The 12,642-nt window shown below is 45.8% G+C and overlaps 1 protein-coding gene across 1 annotated transcript in view; it reads right to left on the bottom strand.

The window, feature by feature from the left end:
* Positions 1-545: 545 nt before the first annotated feature.
* Positions 546-12,642, bottom strand: part of LOC120046971 (protocadherin Fat 4-like) — a 103,165-nt gene continuing 91,068 nt past the window's right edge. Inside the window, exons 10-17 of the mRNA XM_038992522.1 lie at positions 12,172-12,276; positions 11,581-11,888; positions 9,281-9,366; positions 8,427-8,606; positions 7,956-8,080; positions 7,594-7,811; positions 5,420-5,681; positions 546-3,679 (exon numbers count right to left, since the gene is read on the bottom strand). Of these exons, the coding sequence (XP_038848450.1) occupies positions 1,770-3,679; positions 5,420-5,681; positions 7,594-7,811; positions 7,956-8,080; positions 8,427-8,606; positions 9,281-9,366; positions 11,581-11,888; positions 12,172-12,276 (3,194 nt within the window). The 3' untranslated portion in view covers positions 546-1,769. The remainder of the gene's footprint in view (positions 3,680-5,419; positions 5,682-7,593; positions 7,812-7,955; positions 8,081-8,426; positions 8,607-9,280; positions 9,367-11,580; positions 11,889-12,171; positions 12,277-12,642) is intronic.

Raw genomic sequence — 12,642 nt, 5'->3', positions numbered from 1 at the left:
TTTCAGCATCGGCATGGTACAGCATTCCCAAGCAGTCTACGTCAACATTGGTCTCGGCAGGACAGAACCTCTCCAGGAGTCCACAGTAATCTACCAGATTTGGGTTGTCACTCTTCGCTTGGTTCATGGCTCCCCACTCTCTCTCTCTCTTCGTGGCCCCTCTCTCTCGATGACGGAGAAGATAAGCATGTTGCATACCGGATCACCAGGCTACAAAAAAAATTGTTCTACTCAATAAGCCAGATGTAAATAATTGTTGAAAGCAATAGAGGGCCCTGCGTCGCTGGATGTTGTGCTTGGCTGCCAGCACTGTGGCTCAGTTTCATTTAGGTCCTCAATGGCCTTTTAAAATGTTTTGTTCAATTCAGCACATGCTTTATTTAAACTCTGCTCACAACAGTCTTAGAGTCCTTAGAGTATAAAATACCATACCACCCACATTATTGAGCTGCAATCTGAGCTCAAAAGGTGCCCCCCCCCACAGGATTGCAGTGAGATTGCTTACCACATGACATGTTCACTTTGTATTGAAAGAGACCTTTAAATAAATACTTTTTTATTCTGTTATTGGCTTTTTACATGTACAAAGCGTAAAGTGTGTTATAGTTTTATCAAAAGTGGAAAATACTGACGTTACATATGTAACAAATGTAAAAGATAAGTCTTCAATCTTACTTTCCCTGAAAGTAAGAACACACTTCAGCATGTGAAAATATCCATAAAAACCCATCTTAAGTCATTTAAGTTAATAAACAGTACAAAAAGTAGAAACCATACATTTAAAAATAATGCACAAAAACTCTGACAACGATGACATCCATGATTTCCCATGAATACAAAAAAATATACACAAGTTCATAGTCTTAGTAGGGTGGGGTTCACGTCATGACGGGATGGATCAGCTATCATCGGCCGAACCTTTTGGCTGGTCAAATAACACTCAGACTCGGGGGATTGTGACCCAGACTATTCATCACAGAACCTTCCCTTCCCAACCCCGCCAACAGAAACAATAGTATCCTCAGCATCCTTAAATCCTCAAATGTCTGTAAGGCAGGGACTTGATTAATCCTAGCTCTTGGAGTGCTTAGCCAGTCATCTGAGAGAACACATACAGCCAGAGAGCGGTTATCGTGCTTGGGTCATAACACTGGCAGGCCTCGATTACCGTGCAAGCAAAGTGGTGTGCTCATTTTTACACGAGGGCTGTATCTTGATGCCTAGAGGTGCAATAGGATCATACACATATGATTCCTTTTAAAAATGAGAAATGGGACAAAAAAAGACACAGGCTGGGGTTTCTATTGCTATGGCGTTTGGAAATTCTCTTGTGAGTGTTTCAATGCTATCGCTCATCTTATCTTTCACTGGTGAATGTGACAGAAGTTTCGCAAAGGAGCGACATTATTGGTAATACAGACCAGCTACATTTGATGAAGATCAAATTTAGCTTTGCAGTCATCAAATTGAATTCAGACACAGGTTTTTGTTCCAACCATTCAGTGTTAATGTATAACGCATAATGAGACCGCAGAGATGATTGTACAGTTAGAGGTCTGGAAAGGACTGGTATACTCTTCCAAGGGGCTAACTCCATTAGAAGTAATATTACAGGTGTCATTTTCTGCTTTACTGCATTGAAGGTTGTCTTATTTCCACAAAGAAATGAACGGAGACGGCTAGCCCAATGTGCTCTGCTTCTTATCTACATCGTCTTAGTTTCTCTTTTAGAGAACATACCATACTGTACAGGATTGTAATAAATAGTCTCATACATATTGCTCGGCCTCCCCTTCGTTCAGAATGGTCACTGACCCATCCCCACTGTTCATCTCAATGTTCATCTCAATGTTCATCTCTTTCGCGGCTGCGTTCTCCGGCAGCAGGGCCAGGTCCTTGAACACATCTACGTAATGGCCGAAGCCTGGGCCCCAGTTCAACAGGTTGTCCCAGTTGAAGCCCCCGGCTTGCTGGCCCAGTTTATGGGGCAAAGTGTAGTGGTCTGTCATCGGTGCCTGTGCAGCGGGCCCGCCCTCGGTCCGCCGGCTGGAGTAGCGCCTCTGCTTGAGCCGCCCGCCGTAGTCCTCATCATCGGCGTCTGACTCGTTGACCTGCGACAGCTTGGGCACCCTGGAACTGTAGGCCACGGGCTTCTCCCGGTCGTACTCCATCTCTGAGCAGGTGAAGGAGTCGTGGGAGTCGCTCTCAGATGACGACTCCGGGGCAGGGATGCCATCGGCTGGGTTGCGCACCCGTGACAGGGGCCTCCGGCAGTCCTCTTCAGACGAGGAGCGGCCGTGGTCGGCGCTGCAGATGCTGGGGTTGCGAGGCCGCGGCGTGTTGAGCCGCTCCACCTCCTCAATGGACAGCCCCACGGGGGGCCCCGTCTCCAGGGGGATCTGCTCAATGGGCTGCTTGAGCCGGCTGCCGGGCCTGGAGCTGTGGCCCCCCATAGTCTGGGGGCTCTTGCTGCGTCGGCCCAGCCGGTTGGCGTAGTTGAACATGGCTCCCTGCTGGCCCATCTCATTGTGGTGCAAGTCCAGGGGGCTGCCATCCCTGCGGGCCAGGTTAAGCTCTCTGGTGGGGGTGTTGCGGTAGAAGGACGAGGGCTTGGTGAAGGGGGCCGGGCTGTGCCTGGAGAGGGGGTTGGGCGTGGGGCAGGCTGAGTGGCTGAGAGGGGTGGACCTCAGGGCCTGGCTGTACTGGGGCTGGTAGGTGTAGCTGGTGGCCCCCAATGGCAGGGGGGACTGTCTGGCGAAGCCCAGAGGGCTGTGTCTCTGGATGGAGAACTTGGGCGTGTGGCTGCGGAACTGCTTGTAATGCTGGATGATGTCGGCGTCGGACGGGGCGATGCTGCTGGCGTTGTCTATGTCATAGTGCTCCATGTCTGCCTCAGGCATCTGGCAGGGGGCACAGGGGGCGCTGGGGATGGTCTCATTGTTGTGGGGAATGTCCGTCTCGTCATATATCAGGTAGGGGTTTTCCCTCTCGATGATGTCAGGTTTGGGGTTCCCCTCAGGCTGCTTCCTCACTGTCATGTCATCACCGTACGGCGGGATGTTATCTGGGTCGTCAAAGGCCACGTTCTCGCTCCCTTTTTTTTTTTTCTTCTTCTTCTTCTCCTCCTTAGGCTGCTTCTCCTCCTTTGGCACTTTGGTCTTGTTGCGGCCCTTGCAGTGGTTGCACAGGATCAGACTGAGCACCACCAGGGCCAGGGCTGTGGCACAGCTTCCCACAATGGCCGGCACTGCCCAGATGGGCAAGGTAAGCTCCTTGGCCGTGGGGCTCGGGCTGCAGATGAAGCCGCCATTGTTGGCCGTCTTGCAGAGGGTGCCCTGAGGGCATTGAACCCCCAGGCACGCCACCAGGGTCTCGCATGTCTTGCCAGTGTAGAACTCAGAGCAGACGCAGGTGTAACTAGAGCGGGGGCCAGGGACGCAGCTCCCTCGGTTCTGGCAAGGGCTGGAGGCGCATTCGCCGGGCGGGAGGCACTGGTAGATGTACCACTGGTTGACGCACATCAGGCCGTCCCAGCAAGGGCTGCTCTCACACAGGTTGGGCCCTCTGCAGCCAATCTTAACGGCTGAGCTGGTCTTGGAGATGGTGACGGCGCTGTGATCTCCACTGAATGGTAGATTCTCCCCATTGTACTTCACATAGGCCAGGCAGCCGTCAAAGCCTGCAGGAAGAATAGGAAGAGGTGTTCAGTAAACAGGAAGTAGTCCTGGACGGTTATTAAGACAACACAGTGGCCTGGAAGATCATAGTTTCCGAATGGCACAAGTTTGATCGCTTTTCAGAATTTGCAATGAGGCTGGGATCGCCTCCTTGTAATTAACAGGAACTGAAAGCTATAATCAGAACCGGGGGAATGTTGTCGGCTATTGGTTCAGAATCGATTAAAATCTCAATGAAATTTTCTCATGGAAAATACCTCGACAAATCACATTCTCAAATGGGTAAATTCTGAGAGAAACCAATATGATTATTTACTAAAACATGGGAAGTCGATGCCAGACAATCTACCTTCAGACCTCATATCGCTTCAAGACATCCATGTGGAAGAAATGTTTTGGTGACCAATTCAAACCTTTGCTTTCATATTGCCTCACAATGTCCCTCACAGATGTAAACATGTTTATTCAATTTATCCCAATATAAATTAAAACCATTTTGTCCTATTCATTATAATCTTACTAGTTGAATGCACACAACTGCTTCGATACGCATATTGAGCGAGGGTCAGTTCTTATTTGGTGCAGGCGTGGCCCCAAGAAACCGGGACCAGATTATCAGTGTGCTAGGCAAGGCAGCCTGCCATAGATCTGCGTGTTCAGAGTGTGTTTATTTTGAAATATATCCTGGACCTTGCTGTGTGAAAGAGGCCAACAAATCATTCAAATTGCTCATTTTTTTACCATATTATCCCAGTCCATAGTATTAAGTCATTTTCTTTCCCCTAAAAGTCAGACATTTACAGCGGTGTATCCCTCCCTCTGGAAGCCCTCTCGTTCACCCTATCCAAACTATTTTCAAGTCAGAGTTGAGGACATTTGATACGTGATTTAGGCCTAACCAAAGCCGAGGTTCCAGAGCAAAGAGATGAAAACATGAAAGCATCAAAGGCGGGGCTCCCCCACCTAATTAAACTAGTTTCACATTAGTTATTGTCTAGAAATGATCCGTCAAAGAGAGCAACATTAACTCTCTTCTACTGTAAATATCTCACAGGCAAATATGTGTCCAATGTCAAAAACACAATTTACACTATCTCCAGACAGCAGGACTGGAACACCACCTAATATGGTCAACAGAAGACCTTTTATTCAGTGAAAAAGGTATCTACTATTCACATACTACACTATGTGTACAAAACATGTCTTTCCATGACAGACTGACCAGGTGAAGGCTATGATCCTTATTGATGTCACTTGTTAAATCCACTTCAATCAGTGTAGATGAAGGGGAGGAGACAGGTTAAAGAAGGATTTTTAAGCCGTGAGACAATTGAGACATGGATTGTGTATGTGTGCCATTCAGAGGGATAACGTGCAAGACAAAAAATATGTGCCTTTGAACGGGGTATGGTATTAAGTGCCAGGCGCACCAGTTTGAGTGTGTCATGAACTGCAACGCTGCTGGGTTTTTCACACTCAACAGTTTCCCGTGTGTATCAAGAATGGTCCACCACCCAAGACATCCAGCCAACTTGACACAACTGTGGAAAGCATTGGAGTCAACATGGGCCAGCATCCTTGTGGAACTCTTTCGACACCTTGTACAGTCCATGCCCCGATGCATTGAGGCTGTTCTGAGGGCAAAGGGGGGAGGGGTGCAACTCAATATTAGGAAGGTGTTCCTAATGTTTTGTGCACTCAGTGTATGACAATAACAGCAACTTCACATATCACCAACTCACCTGATGCAATTTTCTGCTGGGTGGGGCCAGAGGGGACACCACCGAGGGACATGGTTAGGACGTTAAGACCCCCAAAGTCCTGGGTGGGGTGCTGGATGAGCTTGAGGAGGGCTCCGTCCACGTGAAGGGAGGTGGCTGAGCCGTTTTTGAAAATCTGCAGGACGTGCCACTGGCCATCTGATAGGACCATCTCCCCCAGGGTCCTCTCCACCTTGCCTCCCACGCCCGCCTCAGAGATGTAGTGGACATTGCCATTTTTTAGCTGGGGCGGAAAGAGACAGAGATGAAGTCAGATGGATGGATGGATAGATGCACATGTGGACAGATGGACGGACACAGACGGGCAGGCACAGACAGACGGACGCAGACAGACGGACGCAGACGGCGGACAGACATAGATACTGTATTGTATATGTTTGTTGAGAAGGAGAGCTTGGAGAAATGGATAAGCATGATGATATGATTATATGCTCAGGCTCTGATAATTCTCAACTCTGGGATGTTGTTGATGTTTCATTTCAGTTGGAGAGTTGTTCTTGTTTTGGAATTTTATTTACAGTATCGTTACTGTAACAGGTAGGTCAGTTGATTGAAAACACATTTTCCTTTACAATAACGACTGTTGCAGTTAGGTTTGCAAAGGCAGGGTGTATTACTGGAAACTTTAGAAGTTAACCAGTAAACTACCAGAATTGTGGTATCTTTCAAGGATTTTACGTAATCTATCACAAGACATCTAGTGGCCCTTTTGGGTACTTCAGATTATCACAGGTGTCCCCAATAATCTGTGTCCCTCTGTGTGGCTTTATCATGTATAATATATGAAATAATGAAATAATACAAAATGGAATGACAAAGCTGTAAAACATTATCCTAAATATAAACCATCAACTTAGTGAATACCATTGGAATGAGGATTTTAACATGAAATGTCCTTTATAAAAATTGTTTTACTAACTTTTATTCATTTTACTATGTCAATATGTCTTTGTTGGCAATGTTTTCGCATCAAACTGGTGGTAGTTGTGAAACAAGTCAATAGTTGGAAATTAATGCCATTGTTGACTTGATGATTTTTTTATTAAATAGGCTATTTTCTCTGGAACCATATGGTCTATCTACTAGAAACAATATGGGAACATATATAATAAATGAACAATATATAAATACATATTTATTTGAAGTTATTCAAAATTACAATAGATTTCCATTGATTTGCTGTTAATTACCAAAATCACTGAAAATTCCGGTAACTTTGGTAAATTACCAGTCACTTTGCAACCCTAGTTGCAGTGCAGAGGAAAATGTTGCATGTGCCAAATACCAGTAAACCAGACTGATATTATTATTATGATCATGTTATGTTATATATGCAGGACCAGTTAATAGTATTACTTTCACTATGCATAAACTATATCCATACGCAATAGAGTTAATTGTTTATAAGTAATGAACCAATATGACTTTCTCTTAGAAAATGAATGTGTGCCAGGCATTGTGTATGGTAATCTCATACATTTCAGGAGGAATTGATTTTAAAGGTTCACGACCAAATCTGGAAAAGGAAAAATCCCGCGAGCCAAAAACACAGGAAAAGAGATCTGGAGAACCAATTAAACTTATCTCTTTTACATTATTTATACTCCTGTACAAAGTATTCTCATTTTTTAGGGTCACACAGTACATTCAATATTGCTCTTTGGGCTGTATAGTAGTAGTGGTAGGGGGGATTCTGGGGGCCTGCTCTGCACTGGAAAACACAACCAGAGAGACCCGCTGTGTCCTGGAGGAAAGGAAGCGGACTGGGGGAAAATGGAAGAGGATGAATGCGAGCTCAGGCCCTTGGGCAGCTGCCCCGAATCACTCAGAGCCTTGAAGTGTATAGCAGCAGATTGAAGGAGCGTATGGAGCGTATATATATGGGTAATGGGAGGAGGTGATGAAGACAGGTCCCCTTATAGCTTTGACTCAGGGATGGGGAGCTAAGGGAGGACTGTGTGTATGTGTGACATGTGTACGTGTGGATCTCAGGATGACGACCGAGTAGCAAATGGAGAAATTGACAAATATACTAACATGCCTGTATGTACGCTCACTTGTGCATCTGGATGCTTTGGGAACAGCAGACACATTCTAGCATGTCTCTGGCATCGCTCCGTGGAGCCTTCCTTTACCTTGATGGTGGTGTAGTTGCTGCTCTCCTGGACATGGAGCAGGGTGCCACTCTTGCTGCGGGTGCGGAACTTGACCTCAAGGCTGCTGGGCCCAGAGAGGTCAGAGGTCAAGCCCATGAGGCTCTGGTGTAGCAGGACGTCCCGTTTGGGGCTCTGGCGCATGGCATAGTCAAGCCGACCAGTCCCGTCCAGCGAGAGAGCCGTGTCGGCCGTGATGTCTATGAAAGAAGGAAAAGCACAAGTCAGGGTAAATCAAAGGAAATTATACAATCTGCATCTGAGTGAGAGTCAAATTCACAAGAAGTGTATGACTCAGACTGCAAGCACAGTCAGCCAAAATTCCCCTCCAAAGGGATTCTTACATTTCTCGCAGTTTTTGCCGGTGAAGCCCTCCATGCATTTGCACTGCTGCCAGGACCAGTAGTCAATACAGGTGCCCCCATGTCTGCAGGTGTTGACTGTGCAGGCTCCCTCCAGTCTGGGACATCTACGGACAGACAGACAAGTCAGCCCCCATGGTGGACAGCGGGCCCTCTATAGGACCCGGCAGATGCAACTCCTCCAATACAAAAACCATAAAAGACCCAGGGAATTAGCATATTAAAAGATCTGTCCTCGCCACTATTCACAACAAACTAAAAGAAATAATCTCCATTCTACTATTCCAAAAAAACTGTACGTCTGCTATTTATATCAAAGATGGCTTTTCAGCGATTCTTGAGGGTTGAGAGCTACAGAGAATGACCAGATATCCTGCTGGGAGAGTTTGGGGGTTAGGGGGTTGAGTAGGATGGAAGGATGTAGGAAAGAAAGAGGTAGGGAGAGAGCTAAACCTGTCAAGGATGCCATGGGATGCCAGGGCCTGACTGGGCTCCAGTGGGCGGCCGTTGACGGCGAACTCCATGATGCAGCCCACAAAGTCGTGTGTGGCGACCTGGCCACGGCGATGAAGGACGGGCTCTATTGACCTGACGCCTCCCACCGAGAGCCGGTTGGGCCCAACGTCCAGGATCCTGCGAGGAGGAGAAGGAGAAGCCGCTGGGGGTCAGCGCCTCTCACAACAACATGGCCCTACAGGGGGCCGGGCCCTCCGCAAATAAACTGCAGCAGACCCTCCTCATCTGCCAGATCGCTCACTCAGACAGTCTCACACACAGTCCTCCTCCTATGGATCCAGACAGCTTTTCACTCTGGGCCTCTCTGGGCCTCTCAATGCTAAACGGTACATGTGATGTCCATGTATGTGTTTACAGACACTATGGTTTACACAAGCCAACGTGGATATGCAAGGGTTCATTGAGAACAGTCGACATGATGGATGGGTCCACAGACTGTTCCATTATTTGCAGAGACATAAGATATTGTTGTATTGTTGATATTTTCAACTTCCCAGAATGAGAACCAATAGTGACCAATGAGGATGTTTGTATAAATTGAAAGTGGCCAGAAAGAGCTACTCTGACAGTAAACAGCTTCAAATGGCATGTTTTTTTCTCTCAAGGAATTATATTTATTTACTACAGTATACCATGGAAATAAAGTGCTATTTGCATCTGGAAATAAATGCTTCCCTTATACCCAAAGTCTCTTCTACCGAATTGAGCCTTTCACTATGTAGTTGACAGCTGGGTGTACGTTGCCAGGATGGACTGTGTGGTAAGCTCTATGTAACGTTATGTGTTCTTACCAGTCAGTATGGACAGCCACGTTGCTCACAGCACAGTAGCCTGGCTCCTGATCGTCCCCGCACAGGTCGACTGTCAGGGACGCAGCCTGAATGACGAGAGGAGCAGAGACACGGTCACGCACATGTTATTCTGCTTTAACTGTACAGCACACATACAACACAAAACAAATTACCACACACGTTGCACCTTCCTGATGGTTGTACCAGCACAGACAGTAATATCTTACTCAGATGAGCACTCCAGTTTGCAGAAAGACAGACAGACAACAGTAAATACAACTACATGACTGATTTTGTAAGTTACAATTAATGTTATTTTCGATAGCATACTGTATTTGAAACCATCATTATGAAGACGCAGTAGACCTACATGGAAATCTAAAATTCCCTAAGATATGACCTTTACCGTTAGCCAAGGCTAATAATTGTTCTACTTTCTCTTTAATTCTGTGGTCTCTGAAGCTTGACTGAGGTGAAAAAAGAGGTGGCAGGAGAAATGAAAAGTGTGTGAACGTGTTGAAAAACCATGACAGCATGCTCCACATACACCAAGATCTTAGGTAAACACGGAGCGGCCTGCTCGGAACGTGAGCACAAATCATCCAAGAGATGCCAGAGAGCGTGACCCCACCCTCCCATCCTGCGCTAATTGCTAACACAGAAACGTACAATTTACGAGGCAAAAAAATAACAAGGGAAAAAAAGATTCATTTGTCTCAGGGCTTTGTCGCTGAAGGGCAAGAGCTACCCTTCGGCGCCAGATGGGCATTTTATTAATGCCTTTCTCTCAAATCAAAGCCCTTGCAGCCAAACCACAGCGTACACACACTGTCAAGTGTCTCACATGACTGGCGAAGGGTTTTCTCGAGGAAACACCCTCTGAAAATGGATATAAAATGTGACAAAAGACCAGGAGCATTGTGTTTGCTTAACTTTCAGGGAACAGGGTAAACATCGCAGATTAGTGATGTCACAACATAAGAAGGCGGAAAAGTGTCACTGGAGAGCATCCTTTTCCAACGACCAACCTTCTCGATGACAAATCAATGCTATTGTCTTCCATTCGCCATGATTATTTATGTGAGAACGTCAGGTTCTAGACTTGTTGAGGATGAAAACAGAACGTGGATGCTAAAGGGTGTGACTAGTTGTAAATTATTTATGTGAGGGCTAAAACCACTCGCATTCCTCACAATGGGAAGGAATAGGAAATAAGGCAAAAATAGCCTTGAGAAGAACGTTACAACAAATGTTGCAGTTAAATTGCAAATGACTGTATTACAAATGTAAGCTGCATTAGTGTTCTTAGTGGTCATACTCATAACTATTGCTGTTATAATACAGAGCATAGACAATAGAAATGATGCTTGCTGGGGTGCAGCTTTCAGTTGGGTGAACTAGAATATTATTTACATATAAACAACAATGTCCTTGACTCTCTCGGTGTGTCCTACATTACTAGGACTATGACTGGTGTCTGGTTATCACATCTGCTCAGAATCCAAAAGTGGAGGGAACTGAAAAACGCCCTTCACAGGCACAGCCGCGGGAAGTAGGGGTGCTGAGGGTGCTCATCAGCAGAGCGGAGAAAAATAGATAATACGCTCTGTTTTCGTTCTTCTAGCTCGGTTAAGAACCTCAACATCGTAATTCCTCAACCTACACATAATATTTGCAGCGCATCGCATTTCTCACGACATGTTGTGCACCTGTCTACCCTGTCACTCTCTCAAAGCTGACAATTTAATGATTTTGCCAGTTTCCTATGAAATCCCAGTGCATGATGGGAAATTACAAATCTGAAGTCCAGCAGGAGACGTATACAACTTTGGACAGGCTGGTATTTTTTTTAGCCCCACCACTGAACAACTGGCAGAGAAACAACTAGATTTGGAGCAAATAGAAGGAATTTCAGAGTCTGAGGCTATTTTGGAGGCCATATTGTAAATCACAACAAGCAATCAAATATAATTACAACTATGAAAAATATATGCTGAACTACCAGTGTGTGGGCAGTTTAATTATCATCTCACGGTGCAAAAAAAAGAATATGAGGCCAAATTTGGACGCTGCTCTCAGCTATAAAAACCCAGGAGGTCATAACCACTATTGAAAGATAAAGTTTCAGTCTTCTATATAGGCCTACATGTGGGGGCTTTAGAATGTTAGTCTACATTTGTGCAATTATAGGTCCATAAAACCATTGACTTCAAACCAAATATATTTTCCAACTGTTTATGGTGCAAAACAAATAAAAACAGCTTGGTAATAAAGCCATATATAACAAAAATGCCTCTCACCATTCCAGCTCGCCTTGCGATGACTGTGTGGAACTGTCCATCTGAAACTTTTATCATGGTGATTAGTTTATAGGTCCCGCTTCCCAAGTTAAACGAGAAGCGCATCCGTCCCTCAAAGATCTCCAGAGCCAGGAATTCCGCCTTGTCTCCGGTCTGGTTGTCATGGTTGTACATGAGGAGAGCGTTGCTCTTTAGTGTGGCAAACTTGATGTAGATGTAGTTGTTGTTGGGATCCAGGCTCGGAAACTCCATGTAGGACAGCTCCTCAAACCCGTAGCTGTTGAGTTCACAGTGTTTTCCAAAGACCCCTGAGGAGGAAAGGAATGAAAAAAATGAAACAGGGATGTCATGAATAATTCACCATACTGCATCTACAAAATCAGCACATAGTTGAGAATCTGTTGTCATCCGCTATCATAGGCTAACCATAAGGGTATCATGCTTAGAAGAGAGAAACAGTTACACAACATACAGTATGTGAATAAATGTGACATGGAGACATGCTATCCACAGTGTCATGCTATCCCCAGTCATTTTGCCAATCCAGATAGTTTTCAATCACGTAGCAGTTTCCTCTAAGTTAATACTTACCAAATGGACAATGACAGTTATACCCATCCACTCTGTTCTGGCAGGAGCCGCCATTAAAACATGGGTTACACTCACAGTGATTGATGATGGAATCACACGTTTTTCCTGGGTTCACAAAACAACACAAATTAAAATGAACGAGGTGGGAAGACGTGGGGCAAACACAGGAAGACGTGGGGGCAAACACAGGAAGACGTGGGGGAAAACACAGTTCATGTTGTTTTTCTTCCTATGGCACCATCACTGATGCTTAAAATCACAGAGGGTCTACGCCATAGTTTCCCAAACTCAGTCCTGGGGCCCCCCGCTTGGTGCACGTTTTGGTTTTTGCCCTAGCGCAGCTAGCTAATCAAAGCTTGATGAGGAGTTGGCTATTTAAATCAGCTGTGTAGGGCTAGGACAAAAACCAAAACGTGCACCCAGGGAGGGCCCCAGGACCGAGTTTGGGAAACTCTGATCTAGGCCATTGTA

Source organism: Salvelinus namaycush, chromosome 5 (assembly GCF_016432855.1).
Source record: "Salvelinus namaycush isolate Seneca chromosome 5, SaNama_1.0, whole genome shotgun sequence".
NCBI lineage: Eukaryota > Metazoa > Chordata > Actinopteri > Salmoniformes > Salmonidae > Salvelinus > Salvelinus namaycush.
This window is presented reverse-complemented; position numbering and strand designations above follow the sequence as displayed.